We start from the raw sequence: 19,629 nt of genomic DNA, 5'->3' as shown, positions 1-19,629 counted from the left end.
CCAATGTAGCAAGTCCAAGAAAGCAGAATCCTAAGCTCCTGTTGTTTCAAAGCTAAAAGTCAACCTGACTTATACTGCAGAATCCTTCAAAAGCGAAAGAAATTTTATACCTCAAGTACTTCTGGAACTGGAGATGAGCAACAGGTAGATGAAGACAGCTAGCATTAAGAAGACGGTGAAAACTATTTGAGAGACAGTTACAGTCCCCTCCCTGACTCCATGCTCCCAGGCAGCAGAAACCTGGGCTATTCTCTGGAGAGAGTAAAATAGATTTTTGGGACTGAGCTACTCCAAAAATAGTTGAGGGCATGAGTACCATTCAGAGAAAGGAATTAAGTGAGCATATACATTCTGAATGCCAAGACCACTAACCTCTCCCACCATCAGTCTCTTCCCTACAGTAGCAGCCAGACCCTCGCCAGGCTAGAGATCTTCTGATCTCTACAAAAACTTGGCCAGCTCAGGAGGAACACGATACTGACATCTCCAACAGAGGTTCAGATAGATACATACATACAAACACACACACACACACACACACACACACACACACACACACACACACACGGGAAGCTTAGAGATGACAAGTCCCATCCCTGTGAACAGAGTTTTTTGGTCTTCCTACCCAGATACAAGCAGATTATCAGATCTTTGGAGAAAAACCTCGAAGACTTCAAAAGAACAAGAGTCCATGGACTACACAGGGAACAAACAACTCTCAGTATTCTCAAAGCTGTGAGAGGTTGCATCCATAAAACCCAAAACAGGCTACCAGGAAAAGGAACATTCAGAGACCTATAAAAAGCACTTAGATGCTAAGAACATGGTGCTAGGAAGGAAACTTACGACAGGATTCAAAATTGAAGATGAGGAAACCTTCAGAAATAACAAAATAGCAGAGAGAAAAAAACTGGAGAGCAAAGAAAAGCAGAGAACACTCTAGGAGGCCGCAATTTATATCCCAGCAATTCCAGAAAGACAGACAAGACACAATGGAGGGAAGGAAATCAAACACAAGATAATTAGAGAAAATTTCCTAGAGCTTAAACATAAGAGTTTCAAGATTAAACAATGAGAACAGATTCTGACAGATTCTGATTCAGGATATAAGGAGAACAAAGAAAAGGCTCTCTGGGCTCCCGTGGAGAAAATCATGGCAGATACAGACGTGAGAAAAAAGAACAGCTCTGGATCTCAAGTGACATGGCAGCAAGATAGCAGCAAGGTGGCAATGGAATAATGCCTTCAGAATGAGGAGGGCCGGAAGTCTGTTCCCAGTCACAGAACTGCTTCCATTCTCTAAGAGCTACTAGAGGGTACACTCCACGAAAACAAGAGCAAATCCAGAAAAAGGGAGACATGGGGGATAGGAGGTCCTGCATGAGAGAGAGGCAGAGGACATCTGTGCATGAGGCATGAGAGACAGCCTGTTTGGATCCAACACACAGGCCTTTGCCCTCGTCCCTGCTGCCACCACACTATCTTCCTAATGGAGGGACACAGCCTGCAGATGACCCAGGCCTGGATATGCTGTCTGTGCTTAGTCTGTCCCAAGTAAAGACTGATGAAGGCCCTGTGCTCCCCTCTCTGCCTGGATCAGCCCCACAGATGGACTCTGCTCTAAACTGCCCCTGGAGGTGGGCCACAGTGAGCCAAGAAGCAGCAAACCAAGCAGTCTTCATCCTCTGCCATGTTTTGGCAGCACATCCAGAAGCCAGCCTTGCTATAGGCCCTGCCAGATGTTCTGACAAGGGTGATCATTATGATGATCAAGGGTTTCTTGATCAAGGGTTTCTCAGGTCTCAGTCATGAATGACCTTGCCACCAATTCCCCTCCCCCGACAAGGGGATCCTATAAACTCTCAGTGAAAAGAAGCCAGACTAAGACACAGATGTTGGGCTCTTCTTCCCCTTGCCTCCTAAGAACCTTTGTCTAACATTGACAGGACTGCCCTTTCCTTAGCCTGGTTTGGCTTCCTAATTAGCTTTCCAAAGCACAACAATACATGGGGTAAAACTTTAAAGAAAAGAAAGAACGATTAATATAAAAGCAAAAATGGTAGTTTCTCTGAAGTGGGACAGCGAACAGGGAGATAGATACCCAGTAATGTTCCTGCTGAGAAGCTGGGTGGTGGCTGCGTGCACAGGTGTTTGTGTGATGCTATTCACCATTACAGGCACACGGTATCTCTCTCCACACATGGTATCTCTCAGATGAAGTTGTTTTAATCTGCCTGAGGCTCCATGTGACAGGGGGAGGGCCCATGAGGTAAGATCAGGCAGTGAACTACCTTTTTTACTGGAAGATCCCCAAATGTCAGTTATCTGTGGACTGGTTTCCCCAAAAAGGGTTCAATCCTCTGCAAGAGGGAGCATCAGCCTAGCTGCCAGTCAGAGAAGAGGTGGGGGAGGGAGGTGAGCTCACAGCTCCATGAAGAGAACTCCACTCCCTTCTCAGATCCACCCACCCTGTGCAAGGTATCCTCCAATAGGAAGCCTCGCAGGTATACTTCCTCCAGAGAATAAACCTGGAAACTTCTCAGGGCCCCCGGGAGAATGGCAGTCACTTGGCTATATGCAGGTGGAGGCTCACCAATAGGCATCCACACTTTCCACAATCTGCTTGTTCTCAACCACACACTGCTCAGTCTCCCTCACAAAATCACTGCTACCACGAAGCTGGAAGCCTTTCTGGGATTCTGTAGGGCGGGTTTCTGCACTGCAGCCGCCTCCGCTCCACCAGAGAAGTTATTAATTCTCCATCAGAGAGGAGTATATTTCAGACTCATAAGAAGTTTTAGCTGTACAAGCCCTTCAAAACAGAGCAATTCTGTAAGTTGAAGAACCTGTCTTCCCAAATACTACCTCAATAGGGACACTGCCTAGATCACACTATTAATCTGTCAAGAGATGCTGTAAAATTCTGAGTCACCAGCTTCATTTCTATACCTTCGAGGGTCCAGTTCATGGTCCTTGGATCCAGTCACTAATTCCGGGTGAATTCGCACATGCTCCATCATTGGCTAGAAAAGTTTGGGTCGACAAATTATAAAAGGCTTAAGTTCCACACAATGGATTACTTGACAATAAAAGGGAATGGACTCCTGACACTTGCTACAGCATGGATGAACCCTGAAAAATTCCACCAAGTGAAAGAACCCAGTCACAGAAGACCCCATGTCTGTGAAATGCTCATCAGGAGAGGCACATCTGCAAAGGCAGAAAGCAGATCAGTGGCTGCCTAGGACTGGGGGTGGGGGAAGCTGAGCTGCTTTCCAAAATCTGTCTCCCACTGAACACAAGACCCAAGTGTAGCCTGTGCACACAGTATGGCAAGTATTAGATGAGCAGTCTTCACTTACCCTGACCACTTCTTCAAAAGTGTCCAAGTTCTCCTTCATACTGTAGTGAGAGCGTAGAAAGGAGACAAAGTTGCAAGGGTACATTCCGTAGAGGCGATGAAAGAGAGCATAAACACTGGCATGGAGATGGACAAGATAGATTTCTGTCACATGGCCTAAAACAGGAAATCACGGAGAGGAGACTTAGCCAAACACAAGATGACGTGTGTAAAGCAGACATGAGCATGTGGCTGCCGGTGTGACCTGCGGTCTATTGCTCCTACCTCTCTCCAAAGATAGCAAGAGTGTTTTTCTAAAATGCAAACCTGAACCCACCAAACACTATCCATCAATGTCTCCCTACGGCCTTTGGATAAACTCTGATCTACTTGGAATGACCCATAAAGGCTCCTACTGATCCAGTCCTCCTCTCCAGTCTTCACCCAACACTCTCACAATACTGACCTTTGTCATGATAATTACGCTCCCTAAAATTTTTTAAATTATTTTAATTTTAAGTAAACTCTATGTGACACATGGGGCTCGAACTCATGACTTTGAGATCAAGAGTGGCATGCTCTGTCAACTGAGCCAGCCAGATGCCCCCCTAAAATCTACTGTCCTGTTCAGCATGAGTTTCTTGAGTTTCTTGAAGAGCACTGTCATAGTCACCTCTGCACCCTCAGTGCCTTGCACGATGCTTGGTGCAGAACATGCATTCAGATATTTGCAGAACAAATTTGAGAGATCCTTTTGAAATCAGCCTGTATTAGCTATGCAGATTTGTAACTAAAGAGTGAAAAAACTATTATCCAGAAACCAGCTTAAGGAGCTGAGATAAACTGAACACTTTGTTCATCGAGCCTCACCCAGACCACAGTATCCATACAGCCCTTCCATGATGGACAGATTGTTCCTTTCCTCCCATAAGAGCCCACTAAATAACCAGCATCACATGGGTCTTGGACTCGTTATTTAATCCCATACAGGAAGCTACAGTATCTGGTGTCACACAGCTTACTCACTTGGTCTTTTCAACATGAGTATCTGATGCTGGGCTTACCAAAAGATTCCAAATACCACATGCTTATAGCTTAGGAATCATTTGGATAGAGCTGGACCCCCTGCCAGTATGGGGGAAAATAGCCCACCCTGTTTAAAACAAGGACACTAATTAGGACCCACTGCATTTTCCCTTCTCCACGTACAAAAGATAGGTTCTCAAAACCGGAAGTCTATTCTGTCACAACAGACCAACAGAGCAAGACAAAGGCTCCGCAAGTTCAGCCCCGCACTGCTATGACATGGACTGAAGGTGTTTTGACATATTGAGGTTTAGTGACAATTAAGGAGTTTTACACCCTACCAGTTTCTCTGACAACTAATCCTTTTAGGCCAACAGAATGAGGAAGGTTTCCCACAGTCCTGCTTCTTCTATCTGCCTACAGTGGGTACACCCAAGGTACTCCTCAACTGGCTGGGAACAACCACCCATTCCAGCTACAGAATTCTACATGTCCTTCCCTTACAGCTCATGACCCATTCATCACTGATGAAGCCTTCACCTGGTAGAGAATGAGAGATACGTAAGGACATCTTTACCTGGTTTCTTCAGGCACCACGACGAAAGACGGCCAAAAATATCAAAGAAATCATGAAGGTGCTGCTTCCCCGACTGTGGAATCATTGGTAGCATGGTTATCAACACTAAGACACCTGTTGTGAGGACAATGACGTCGGTGTCCATCTGCAGAAGGAAAGGTTGAGCAGAGAAACACCCATCAGGCACAACATAAGGATCAGCGCTAAAAGCCCCCCGAGAGGCTACTCTACATCCTGAGGGGATCACAATTAGAGGTCCCCTCACAGACTCATGTCCCTATCCCTCCGGTTTGAGGGGGAACCACGCTGATCAAACTTGACCATAATGAGTCTGCCAAAACCACTTCTGCTGCCCCCAGACAAACCTATCTGGGAGAGAAGCTTCAACTTGACCTGGGGACAGATGCCCAAGTCCTCTAGCCGGGGATGCTCTACCTGTGGCACCTGAACAGAAGCATGAGGAGACGGCTTTAACAGAGCAAAGGAACATGACCGTTTCTGTTCATTTGACCAAATCCTCAAATGTTTACTTATTGTCAATCAATTTAAAAAACATTACATATGGTCAAAAAATTTAGTATTTTTTTTTAAAGGATTACAACAGAAGTATAATTTAAGAGGAAATTAGCAAGGCGCTCACAGGTCTCCTGAGCAGCTCACCTTCACAGCAGCATGTATAGGTTAGCAAATAAAAGGAGATACAGTGACCTCTGACCATGTCTATAGTTTAATATCAAGTCATATAACTTCAAGCTAATTAAAGATACTTAATACCCAATGGATAATGAATCAACTCAGGATAGCTACAGCAGCTCACCTGATCCATAATTAAATCATGAATGTTTGCCAAGTAACTGTATTTAGATTTAAGAAACAAAGTAGTAATCAAGAACTACCACACAGGTTAAGACATTTATTATTACTATTAAAAAGGGAAATCTTAAGAAAAAAAAAAAAAGGGAAATCTCTGAGTCTGGAAATAAAGCCTTAAATAGATTTAGCTTTTACGTTTAAGCACGAGGTCTTTTGTCATAGCCAATAGCTACCTAGTTAGAAGAATGTAAAATACCAGTAGGAGACTCAAAAATACATAACCAGTTCCAGTAAAAAGGACTAACCCTAATTTTGTTTACAGTAATATTCTAACCAACAACTTGGACAGCTATCTATGAATAATTGTCAGAGTTTACCCTTTTGGAAAAGGTAAGTGTTTTACAGTCTGAACTGAATTGTATGCCTCAAAACTGAGTTATATTCTCACCGATCCATTCACTTAAGAAAAATTAAATTGTTTCAATTGTTCGTTTTTTTCTCAACATTAAATGCATGTTTTTAGAAGACTAACGTGACTCTTTGGGACCCACCTCTAGGGATAAAATGAACCAGTTACCCTTGTTGACAGAGACAAAAATCAATTTGCATGGTGCTGTATCAGATGATCCAGAGGTACTACCATCCTGGAACAAACACTAACAGATCTTTTTGGTCTCTGTGAGGTACGAGCAGTTATTATTAACCATATTTCCTTATTTTATAGATAGGGAACAAGCCCAGGGCTTAAAACAGATTAAGCAAATAGCCTGGAGTCTTTCAGCAAGCCACTGTCAAAAGTAAAACCATAAAGTTCTATTTAGGTTTTGACTCACCGTGTAGAAAAATGCACTAAATCTACTGTAAAAGACAGAATGCAATTCAGTAGGCCTTATGTCAACAAAACCTTAATGATGACTGCAACCAGAACATGCTCCTAAATGGCTAAAAAAAAGCCATGAACCATTTTTCTCCTCATTAAGAGAGAACCTGGGCTTCCCCGAAAGAGAAGCCAGATGTTTTAACAGATGGAAGACTGGACAAGGATGGAATCCAAGAAGGTGGGAATAACGTCACGTCGAACTAGTCTGACCCAAGTATTGCCAAATCTGCTTAGACTAAGATCCTGGACACTCACCAGGACCCACTGAGAATTTACTAAGTACCAACTCTGGTCTATGTTACATCCAAGGAGAGCCAAACACTGAAAGTTTCTAAATTCTCAAGGTTCTATTCTAGCTTGCTTGCTTTAGAGTTACACAGAATTTCAGAAATTATCTTCATAAAGGCATTTCATTCAAACCCTTGTAAACATTGTACCTTGAGACATTTGAGTAAAGAAGGCAAAAGAGGTGCTTGAGAGAGTTTGTGCTTCCAAGGCGGCTGCAGCCTGATGACGTGCCCCAATAACGACAGCGCGGGCAGCCGAGAGGCCGCTCTGCCCATACAGTCATTCATTTTGTCCAAAAGGTGCTAAACAATTAAAAGAACAGGGAAACATGTCTCAGTAAGGCTGGGGGGAATGGCAGAGGAAATCAGGGGAAACAAGGCAAATCCTCATGTGAATATACGAAGGTGACACAGAGGTACAATAATGACACCAGTCCCTTGAGTCCCCATTGACATGAAGCACGGGCCATCCAGATAAAGAGATCAAACCAAAGATCTTAAAAACCACGTTGGCACACAAAACACCACTGTATTTGGCCTGAGAGAGGGCAGCCAGTTGTCAGGTCCTGAAAAAGGATCCCATGATACCCATGTGTAAGGGGGATGGAAATTCCTTCACGGACCCTCTTATTAATGGCTTACAAATAAGCCACTTCTTACAATAACCACTGGTCCTGAGCCTGTGCAGGTTACCGAAGCTGCGAGAGGATCCTGCTGGAAACAGCTACTTATTGCTCCCATAGCCCGGTCTACATGGTTTGGCTCCAAACATAAATTGGGCAGTCTAGAAGTTAAAATTCAACCCAGAAAAACAACAAAACAAGATATACTGGAAAAGGCACAGGTCTTTAAATCCTAGTGAAGCCAGTAGCATCTAGAAGCTCAACACTTGGGGCACTCCAGTGGCTCAATGGGTGAGCGTCTGCCATTGGCTCAGGTCATGATCCTGGGGTCCTGGGACCGAGTCCTGGATCAAGTCTGGCATCGGGCTCCCCACAGGGAGCCTGCTTCTCCCTCTGCCTATGTCTCTGCCTCTCTCTGTGTATCTCTCATGAATAAATAAGTAAAATCTTTGAAAAAAAAGAAAGTCAACACTTAACCAAAGTATGCAACTACAATGCTTTGTGAGCTTTTTATCATCAACAAAAATAAAACACTAAGGAGCTCTCCAAGTGCCTGCTACGGGGCAACAGGACTCATACATTAGCTGCATTAGCTGTCTGGACCTACAGATTTTTCCACATTGATTAACTCTAAAATTCTATTAGGGGCGCCTGGCTGCCTCAGCCAGTTAAGTGTCAGCCTTTGACTCAGGTCATGATCCCAGGGTCCTGGGATCAAGCCTGGCATCAGGTTACCTACTCAGCAGGGAGCCTAGTCTGCTTCTCCCTCTCTTCCCTGTTCATGTTCTCTCTCTCTGTCACTATCTCTGTCTCTCTCTCTCTCAAATAAATAAATAAATATCTTTAAAAAATAAAAAATAAAATCCTATTCAAAGCATGGATTTAAATGAGCACCTTACAGGTCAAACTGGCACTGTACAACAATCACACCAGAATTTATAGGATTTCTTGGAATAGCAAAAGCTTAAAAAAACCTCTGGAATACATTTTATTTTGTAAACTTTTCAGGACACACAGATTCCACAAATTATTTTTCTACTCAGTGGCAATCTGGGAATAAGATCATCTGTGGCACAGAGAAGTCAAAGGAGCAAGGTCTTGACAGACCGCACAGTGGGTGTGCACAGAGGCAGCGGCACCAGCAGGGAACAGAGGACACAGCCCAGCAGTTACCTTGTCGTGAGGCTCTTGCAAGGTAGTCAGGATGTGTAATACCGGCTGAGAATTGGTTTCCAGGTAATAATCCACCAAGGTGTTTACAAGCATCGGACCACGGTCTGCACAAAGGAAAGGAAAATCATTATTTCCTTTAACATTTTCAATTTGCCTCAAATGGCTATCTGTCACGAAATCCAGCAAGCGTATCTCTATGTGCTCCCCAAGGTTACATAAAAAATTCTATTTCCACCTTTCAATCCATTTAGGTTTAAAAACTTTCAAAAATCTACAGACTGTTAATGTGGATGAGAACTAATCGCTGATAGTCAAATAAAGGTATAAAACTGAAAAGAAAAAAAAAAAAACAGGATATTATTCGAATTTACCTAAGTATCCAGAGAACCACTGAAGTGCTACCTTCTTTTTTTATTGCTTCCTTTGATTATAAAATTGTAACCAGTTCCACTGGTAACAACTCAGATTATGTCAAAGTACATAAAGTGCGAGTCCTCCTCGCTACTGGCCTCTCTCAATCCTTTCTTCAGAGATAAGCATCCGAGTTTGGTACACGTCCTTTCAAACCTCTTTCTACTTGGGTAACCACAAACACGTGCACACACGCACATGGCCCCCACACCCATGTACTTGCAGTCTGTGTGTGTGTGTGTGTGGTCTTACACTCGACAGTGTGTTGTAGATGCCCTCCTGTGGCAGCACCTCTGATCTGCTGCTCCACTGCACAACTCTACACAATTCATTTAACTAGTCACCTACTGAAGGATCCTTGGGTTTCCCCATTTTTCACTAGGTTTCATTCAAGACCATAAAGAAATACAGACTCTTGTAAGTGGGACACATGGTACAGGCTTTTTAATGGATGGCGGATACTCCAAAAAGGCTGAACACTAATCCATTCTCCTGCCAACAGTACCCATTTCTGTAATCAGTGTTTGATTTTTGTCAACCTAGTAAGCAAAGAAAGGTACTGTGAAATTCATGTTTCTCTGATTAAAGTGAGGCCATGCATTTTATACCAGAAATCACATATATGATTTCCAAACAGCATCTCCTTGAAAATACTTGGACAGGGGGAGCAACAGGGCTGAGATGAAACAAGAAGGCAGCAACTTTGAAGCTGGATCGTGAGTTCATTATGTGATTCTTACTTCATAAGTTTGTGTGTCTATTTGAATATTTCCATAATAAAAAAAAAAGCTTAAAGCACACAGAGAATAAACCCAGCAATAGATGCTCTTTTCTCAGTGGTTTTTGAGACTCTCCTTAGAAGATGAAAACCTGTATCAGCGGACTATGGTCATTCCCAGGTCAGTCGTTCTGACGCGCATGGACGTGACCCCGCTTACCAGAGCTGAGGTTCTCTTTGAAGACAGCTGTCACATCGTCACGCACACTCAGCACGGGGGAGTCCAGCATGGAGAGGAGCTCCCCGATATTCGCTTGCTGGGCCATTCTCTTACACAAATGTGCTACGCCGGGTCCGGGATGCACGCTAACAACTCTGCAGGCTCTTCATTGGTGTCACTACCAGACTGAGAAAACGGAAGATAGTGTGACAAAATGGCCCCATTTTTCCCCAGAAAAAAATTACCTGCAAGACAACCAGCACATGTGCTCAATGCAGAAAAGCCTGTCCAGAATTCTGCTGATGAAAGAAGGTAGGGTGTGAGAATAATTCTGTTTGACAAATTTGTGAAGAGGAGGTCTATGGAATACAACCACTGGAGAGAGACAGGGAACACTGCAACCAGTCAGAACCATCACAGCAACTTAATGCCAGGACCCAAGCGAAGTTTTTTATTTTTATTCCTACTTCTGACTCTGCCTTGGGTTTTGGCTAAGGCTATGTTTACATTTCAAATCATTGATCCAAAAAGTAGATGAACTATTTTCAGATGAAGAAATAAAAACATCCTATTTTCCTCATGAAACTCCCATCCCTGCCTAAAAGCTGGTCTAGCTTGTTAGGTCATGAGGCTGTACATTTAATATCTCATTTGAACCAGGGACCATGTCTCGAATTTTCATACAAATGCCTCCTCACAGACATATGTCACACTCAAATGCCGTTGGTCACAGGCAAGAGGCATGAAGTGGGGGCACAAGGGTAAATCTCCTCTCTTCAAAGACTCCATTCCTCCTGGTGGTAGATCCACTGCCTTATCTTTATATACAGAAAAGCAGCTCATTCTCCAGGTGTCACTATCCACATTTGCAATAATTTCTTTGTCTCCACTTAGGTCTCTAAAGGTATATTTTCAAAAACAAGTAAAACCGATGATCATTTAAGAGATAGGAACTGCACATCTTTTACAAACATCAGTGAATACAGTCCTTAGACCAGTATCATGAGGTTGGTTCATCTGTCCCCATTTTACAGGGAGAGAAACAAAAATGAAGCCATTTGCCTGGAGTTGCAAAGCTACCAAGAGGCAGAACCAGAGAACTAAAATTTGAACCAAGATCTATCTGCTCGACTGTAAAGCCCTGAGCCCCTCAATATGACATCAAGTGAACTCATGGTTTCCATCTTCACAGCAATTCTGTGAGGTAAGCAGATATCCTCTTTTATAAATGAGAATATGGAGACTCAAAAAGGGAAGTAACTTCACCAAGGTCACACAATAAAGCAGACCTGTGAGGGCTCAACTACCAGGCCCATGGCTGTATCATGTGGCTTGCTCTGTGCTGCTTTGAGTGGCTGGAGTAGCAGCCCTCTGGCTTCAACATGGACCCAGACCACCCAGGATGCCTCTCAGAACCTCAATCTCCTGGCCCATTCCACAGCTGGCTTTGGGACTTAGGAACCTGCATTTTAACAAGCACTAGGGAGGAAACATTATGCTATAGAAAAAGTCCACTAAAGAGTTAAGCTCCTCCTGCGAGAGTGCAAAATTTAAAGCATCAATACTCAACTGGTGAGTATTAACTATTATCATCTATGCTCTTGTTTAATTACAACCCGGCAGTGGCCACTGATTTGGCTCTCAGTAAATCAGAAGTTCATAAGCCAATAAATAAATAAATAAATAAATAAATAAATAAATAAATAAATAAATTTAAATGCATTTTTGATAGCTTATCGTGATGTGATGTAGGAAGTTGCTGGCTCACACTATGAATATAAATCTTTTAGGTAAATCACAAAGGGAGTCCATTTCAAAGGGCTTACAACTGATAAGATTTTCTTCTAAGAGTTCAGAGCTGAAAATAGAAACAAATTTCACCTTTTGAGTTGGATTAAATTTAAAAGTGAAGAAAATATCAACCTGTCAGGATTTAATGTCTGTGGAGAGAATTAAATGAGAGAATGTATGCATACACTAGGCACGAATACTCCCTGAGCAGTGCTCATTAATTATCAAAAAGAAAACTAGTAGCAATCTTAAGGCCACCACTTTTTCTTTCTTTCTTTTTTTAAAAAGATTTTATTTATTTATTCATGAGAGAAACACACACACACAGAGAGGCAGAGACCCAGGCAGAGGCCACCACTTTCAAGATGACTTTTTAATAGCAGATTTTCTGGCTAGTCTTCACATTCCTTTCTACTTCAGGTAAATCACAAATTATTCTCAGGTTTAGAAGCATTTTGCCCTAAGTTTGGTTGTGTTCCAATAAAATTGCTACCCATCTACTCTCAGTCTAGTGAGACTCTGAGCTTGTATTTTGTGACTTCAGAAGGCAGGAATATCAGAGCTGGTCCCCCAAGTCCAGCCCAGAATACATGACAGGAGCTCAATTCCAAACAAAGATGGTGTCCATCCAGGCAACTTGGCCACAGTCAGGACTGACCAGCTTGGACTACCTTGCTTGCTTTTCAGTTCACAAACGTCATCTTAGGTGTCAAAGTCTGGTTTCTGGAGCCTGCTCCTTCCAGATTCTTTATAGAAAGCAAAATAAATATTTTTAAAATTAAGTTTTATTCTAAAACACATTAATGGGGCATCTGGGTGGCTCATTCGGTTAAGCGTCTGCCAATCCACAATCCCAGAGCCCCAGGATCAAGTGCCTCATTAGGTTCCCTGCTCAGTGGGGAGTCTGCTTCTCCCTCTGTCCCTTACCTCGCTTGTGCGCTCTCTCTCTCTTTCTCTGGCACGTGCTCTCTCTCTCTCTCTCAAATAAATAAATAAAATCTCTAAAATAAATAAACAAGAAAATAAGACACATTAGTACAGTTTTGGCAACCAGCTTTTCTGGTTTAAAATTCTGTTTTAAATTTCTACCTTTCAACCATAGTTTTTAATCCCCCCAAAAATATAAATCTTGGGTTTTAGTAAGGTTCCTCATAAGTGTCCCACAAGCTCAAGGATTCTGACATTCAAAAAAGCCCTCCAGGCAGCCTGGGTGGCTCAGCAGCTTAGCGCCACCTTCAGCCCAGGGCGTGATCCTGGAGACTCGGGATGGAGTCCCGCGTCGGGCTCCCTGCATGGGCCTGCTTCTCCTTCCGCCTGTGTCTCTGCCTCTCTTTCTGTGTGTCTCTCATGAATAAATAAATAAAATTTTTTTAAAAAAAAACAAACAAACAAACAAAAAAGCCCTCCCAAGAGTTAATAATGAGCTTTTAGAATCAATGCCATGATTGGATTATCTTTGCTTTTAAAACTCATTCAAACATTTCTCAAGGGGCTAAGTGCAAGGTGCTGAGAGGGAAGACAGACGTGCATGTGCAATGGAGACGTGGTGTCGGAGAAGGAAGTGCGGAGGGCTGAGTGGGCGCACAGAATGAGGAGAGGGCCATGCATGTAGTGGGGGCAGGTGAGGCGTACACATGTCAGACACACTTTCCAGCCTGGGGAAGATGGGCTGGGGAAAGTCACATGAAGATTAGCACTACAGGCAGGCAGCACCGACTTACAGCTGTGAAAGTCTCTCTTCTGTTCTGCAAATAACCAAGTATAGAACACAGGAGTCAGAAGAAGCCGCAAGTCAATACCTAGGTTAGTACATCTCTGTATCCCACATGCCAAAGCAGCATTCCACTTAGGTGAACATTATCTTCAGTGGCCGTGTGCCACAGTACAGTGCTATAGACCACACTGTTCACATGGGAAGATGGGAAGACATGACTTTCAACAGCTACTCCCACCCCAGAACCTGTCAATCTGCCAGTCTTCTGGATCTCAGGAAAACACAACCATCTATAGCCAACATGAATCCATGGTGACATCCTCAACTCCTCCATAGCTCTCACACTCCCCCCCTCAGGAAAACACACAACCATCAGTCTATAGCCAACATGAATCCATGGTGACATCCTCAACTCCTCCACAGCTCTCACACTCCCCCCTGATCAGCAAGCCCACCAATTTTGCTACTCCCTTTGTTGTGGGCCACTCCGAGCCCCATCACCTCCCATCCTGCTCCCCTATGATGTAACTGCCACCAAACCACCACAAAGACTCTGAAATTGGGAAATCAGAATCCATCCCTCTCCTGTTTAGAATCATGCAATGGCTTCCCATGGAGGTAGTAAAAGCGGAACCCCAGGAGTGGCCAAAACGCTCCACGTGCTTCAGCCACTTGTGAACCCCTGGCCTCTGTCTGCTTCCTTTCATACCACTCTGCCTTGTCGTTTCTCTGCTCTGCTCCCAGTCTCCCAAAAGCCAGGAAAACTGGTTCCTGCTCAAGCCTCCTGCCCTTGCTGCTCCCACTATCCTTGGGAATGCCTCTCTCTCCCAGATCTTTGCACAGCCAACTGTCACTGAAGTCTATGTTCAAAATGTCACCATCTCTAAGAGGTCTCCCCTGACCACTCAATTGGAAGCAATAGGGGATTGTTTGTTAGTCACCACCCTTGAATACACCAAGTTTAAACTTTACAACTGGTCATCAGATTCAATCAAACAGAACAGAATACTTAATATGATCTCAACGTGCATGGAAAATAAGGAGTCACCCAAGTTTGGCTTCTAGTCTATTTGGCCAACATCTGGCTTTGGTCTTGGTCTTTAGAAAGCGTAAAACTTGAACTGTCAAATGCCTACTTCAGCAGCATTTGCAGAACCCCTGAGCACGTATAATCAATAACTATATGTCATTACTATTACAATAATCTACACGGTATCTGTAATGTGGACAAGGTATGTGCTTAGAATTACTGTTAAAAATCTGAATACTCACTTTTGAATAAAATGCTCTAGCTCTAACATCCAAGTTTTGTGTTTATAAGTTTAAGTACAAGTTTATACTGATTAGAAATATAAAAACTTTAGCTAACGAATGTGACTTTTATGTTCAAAAACAATCAAGAGGGATCCCTGGGTGGCGCAGCGGTTTGGCGCCTGCCTTTGGCCCAGGGCGCGATCCTGGAGACCCGGGATCGAATCCCATATCGGGCTCCTGGTGCATGGAGCCTGCTTCTCCCTCTGCTGTGTCTCTGCCTCTCTCTCTCTCTCTGTGTGACTATCATTAAAATAAATAATAATTAAAAAAAAAAAAAAAACAATCAAGAACTTACAAATGGCTAAATATGTTAACTAATATGAATATTAAAAGAAGGTAGATTAGATAAATAACTCTACAAGAGTAATTACTCTAAGCCAAATGTTTATAAAAATTTTAATAACAGATGGCTAAATAGAAAGGAATTAAACTATATTTTAATTCTAAATATTTCAGAATTGTCTTGTAGCATTACAAACAAAACAACCTTTAAAACTGCATTTAACTTAAAATCTTAGTCTTTCAAGCAAAATTCATATTTGGGAATACTTCACATCTCATGAAGATGAATGAAAAATAAAATGTCAACCTGTCACCTCGATTTTATGACATAAAAAAATCCAAAATCACAATCAACATCCATGATAAATTATCTTCGAGCAAAGATGAAGAATATAAAGACTATAAAGAAAACGATGTTGGTGAAAAACTGAAACCCCCTAATATATTTTACAGTCACTAATCAAATTTAAAAACAGACCTTACAAAAAATGCTTTAGGGAAGACGGTGTCTTGTAGTTTTGGGTCTATGAAGGTTAAAAATGTAAACAAAAAGTTTGTCAAAAAGATATAGCTATAGGTTGCCAATAATTTTTAGTAGCTAAAGACAAAGGATCTGTGAGGCTTGCCTAAGCTATCAATCCCAGATACAGCTTCCTTCTAGAAAACCATCTACGAGAAACTTCCCTAAATTGCATTCTACTTTATCCATAAAGGTTAGTGACAGGACTGCCTATGGCAGCCGAGGATGAGCATGTATTTAGCTCATCTTCAGCTTGTAACAGTGACCAGAGGAGCAATCTGGCTGCTAGTCCTAACAAAGTGATTTTTCCATTTTAAAACTCCAAACCTTATAAATCTAGCTACTACGATGTCATATAATTGCAATACTGAAAAATGTGGAATAAAGTTTGAGATTTACAATGTGTTATTCAGTTTGGGCGTAAATGATACGAACATTACCATGTGATGCTGGGTTCAAATTCACATTCAGCAGATTTCTAAAGAAGGGAGAGTGTGGAGTACACATGAAAATGCTGAAAATGAAGTCACACTCAGAGACCTTTGCCTATTTGTGAGAGAATGCTACTTATGTCTTGTTAGACAGTCTACAGTCTGTATCAGGTTTGTGAACAGACATCATCTTGACAGCAAAACATCCCTACTTTATTTCACAATTCCTATGAGGTAAGGTAAGGCAGGCAGTGATGGAATATAGTAACTAGCAATCAGTGAGCCATTAAATGAACCCCATTAGCTAAACACATACATCGAGAGAAACCAAACACTTTCCCTATCTTCTCCACACCTTCCCACAGACACACAATGCTGTTGCGTTGGGCATTCCTGCCAGCAAACTCAAAATCACAGCTCAGTGGTAAGTCATGTCACTAAGACCAAATGCATATCCACAAAAGTGCCAACACCTCAGTATTGATGAAGGATATATCCTGGGACCTTGAGCATCCTCCAATTCCTAGAAACTGTCACAGCATATAATTCATCCCAAAATACTAATTAAGACAATTAATAAATAAGGCCACGTTAAGATGTAAATGCTAATTCCCTAGGCTCAGGGGTTCTCAGCCTAGGATGTACATTAGAATCAACTGGAGATTTTATAAAATCCTGAAGCCCAGGCCTTACTCCAGAACAGGTTAAAGGGTGGGGCAGAGAGAACACATTTGGTTTGTTTTTATAGATCCAAGTGGATTTCCACAGCCAAGGTTGAGAACCTCCACACTAGTCAAATGACTCACCCCAACACAAAGGCTTCAATCTCATTTAGTGTGAAAACCAAACCCTGCTGCTGGACAGAAATGATCCAAGTCGCAGGTCCCCCAAGTAGCAGCTATACAACCTTAGGAAATTCAGATAGTATCTCAGAGCCCCAGTCCTCATCTGTAAAATGGGGCTCCACCAAAAGTTTGCCTGTGAAAAAGAAAATGAGTAACACGTAAAAAGAAAGCACCAAACACAGTGTCTGGCACTGAATAAGTAATAAATCATGGGTAATTTGACAAATTACTTCGCGCCACAGAAGGACCAGTTCCTAGCAAGTAGCTAAAACCAGAACTGTTAAATCCTGAGTGCAAAGAAACAAGTACACACCTATGCAACCATATAGGTGAATGATTCCCTTCTGTCTTTCCCAACCACTGGACTGAATTTATACCTTACCTGTTCTGGGGACAATTGGTACTTCGGTTTCCAGTGCTGCCAAGCTGGTGTCTTTCATGGTCACTGAAGGGAAAAAACACATATAATGTATACAATAATCTTACAATGAAGTGAAATCCCAGATGTACCCAGAGGGAGTTTAGGGTTCACCAGGTTCGACCTCCTTCCTGCCCCAGCCCTGACAGGTGGCCAGCTAGTTTCCACGGGAATGAACACTTACAATCAGTGGGCACACGTGCCTCTCTCCCTGTCTACATTTCTGAACAGCTGGTTGCTGGAAAACTCTTTATATTGTGCTGAACTTGTATTCTCTACCTTTTGTTAGCTGTCTGTTTACTGGAGCTATAAACAAATGGTCAGGATGGGCTCTCGAGTCCTAAAGCTCTGAGGTGCAATCCCAGCTCTGCCACATATTAGCTGGGCCACTTCTGGCAGTTATCCTCAGGTGCCTAACATCTGACCTTGTTACCTCATCTGGAAAGTGAGAAGAATAGCAGCCTCTACCTCAGAAGGCTGTGAGGGGTTACACAGGACGATGCATCCTTGAGCCCTGGCACAGCCTGGGGCAGTCATCGCTCAAACAGCCCTGGGATGCACACTCCAAAAGCAAGAACAGGACCAGGCGCAAAGCACTTAGTGGGCCTGCACCTCCCTGTCCTCCCGCCCATGTATCCCCTCCCTCTCTATAGCTCTGCCCCTCTCGCCTCCCTACTCCCAAGCTAACAATCAATCCTAAAATCTCAACGTAAATGTTTGCTCCATCACGTGTGGATGGCTCAGTCAGTTGAGCATCAGACTCTTAGTTTCAGCTCAGGTCATGATCTCAGCATCCTGAGATCCAGCCCCACATCAGGTTCCAAGCTCAGCAGGGAGTCTGCTTGAAGATTCTCTCCCCCTGTCACAGGGGGGAGGTGGGGATGCATGCTCACTCACTCTCTCTCAAATAAATAAATCTTCAAAAAAAATTTTTTTTGCCCCATCAGAGAAGCCAAGCCTTCCCTTCCCTCCACTCCTGTACCCTAGACTAGGTCAGGTCCCCTGTTATATTTGCTTAGCAGCCTATATTTCTTTGTGTCACTTACCCCAACCCAATTAAATAAAATGTGACATTCAGTAATTAGTTACTGAACACATCTCCCTCATTAGAACAGAAGCAACATCCAGGGAGAGACAGGAGCTCAGTACTATCACTCTAGCGGCTACCATGGCGTCTGGTACTTGCTGACTATATGGAAGTTGTTACAATAGTGCTAAAATAAACCTATGAAGCTGAATCCTGCCTTAAAAACAGCACGACCTTTATCTGATCCTTCTACAGGACAAGCACAAAATATTTGTGGGCAGGTATCATTTCTCTACTTTCTTCCTCTCTTTACCATACTTTCCGTCTGAACGATCTCATGTTAAATGAGTCTATACAAATACATTCCAATTTCCCTTTAAAACGTGGGCCTTTCAAACTATATTTAGGTACGGTCTGGTCATGAGATGGTAAGCTCCACGAGGACTTGGACATCTGTTTGGTTCCCAGGTACCCCCTTCCCCCCTTCAGGCCCACTGCAGCATCCAGCACACAAAAAGCAAATATATCCTGTGCAGGCCAGCCAATGTTTCACCAACTTCTTTGGTCCCCGCTCCAGGGTGGGGTGTAGTGTATGGAAGCTGAGCTTCACGCACTGCATACGTCTGGTGAGTGAGCCTGAGAAAGCTTGCAAACGAGCCCTTCAATATACTGTGATGCTCAAAGTCAAACTCGTGGAGGCAGCAACCCTCTAACAATTCAAATCTCTTGCCCCAGATGTCCGGGTAATTTTATTTCCTCATGGAGCACATTCTAGGCTTTAAACACCAACGGTCCTCAGTGGCATACTGCAAGTGTGCGCCCACTGCTGGGAGGTGGGCTGGCCTCTCAGAAATTCAGCCAAATCATTCAGACCGGGAGTGCTTGCCTGGCCTCAGTCAATCAAGTAAAAACTGGAACTAAAACACAGAAGCCTTTAAAATTCAGAACCTTAACATCAGCTGTTAGTCCAGTGAGTCATATAGATGTCCTCTTACAATTAATCCTAGTTGGATCTTTTACCTGAAAAGGAATATCCAGGGCAATGATAAAGTTGGTATATAAACAAGATGAGCTCTTGTAGCCTGCCCAGCCATCTTGGACAAGGGACTGGCATATGAAATCACAATGTTTTTTTTTTTTTGTCCAATGCTCAACAGTAAGATTTCCTAACCTCTTTCTCGCTAGGCCAAAAAATGGCTAATGGTAATAAATTGTCATC

The 19,629-nt window shown here is 43.0% G+C and overlaps 1 protein-coding gene across 3 annotated transcripts in view; it reads right to left on the bottom strand.

Moving 5' to 3' along the window:
• TSC1 (TSC complex subunit 1) overlaps positions 1-19,629 on the bottom strand; it is a 50,736-nt gene that overhangs the window by 24,044 nt on the left and 7,063 nt on the right. For all 3 annotated transcript variants that reach the window (XM_055322131.1, XM_055322122.1, XM_055322137.1), the window contains exons 2-8: positions 17,348-17,410; positions 10,069-10,254; positions 8,720-8,823; positions 7,074-7,226; positions 4,944-5,088; positions 3,363-3,517; positions 2,950-3,023 (exon numbers count right to left, since the gene is read on the bottom strand). In XM_055322131.1, coding sequence (XP_055178106.1) covers positions 2,950-3,023; positions 3,363-3,517; positions 4,944-5,088; positions 7,074-7,226; positions 8,720-8,823; positions 10,069-10,174 — 737 coding nt within the window. In that variant the 5' untranslated portion in view covers positions 10,175-10,254; positions 17,348-17,410. The remainder of the gene's footprint in view (positions 1-2,949; positions 3,024-3,362; positions 3,518-4,943; positions 5,089-7,073; positions 7,227-8,719; positions 8,824-10,068; positions 10,255-17,347; positions 17,411-19,629) is intronic.

Source organism: Nyctereutes procyonoides, unplaced genomic scaffold (genome assembly GCF_905146905.1).
Source record: "Nyctereutes procyonoides isolate TBG_1078 unplaced genomic scaffold, NYPRO_anot_genome, whole genome shotgun sequence".
Lineage (NCBI taxonomy): Eukaryota > Metazoa > Chordata > Mammalia > Carnivora > Canidae > Nyctereutes > Nyctereutes procyonoides.
This window is presented reverse-complemented; position numbering and strand designations above follow the sequence as displayed.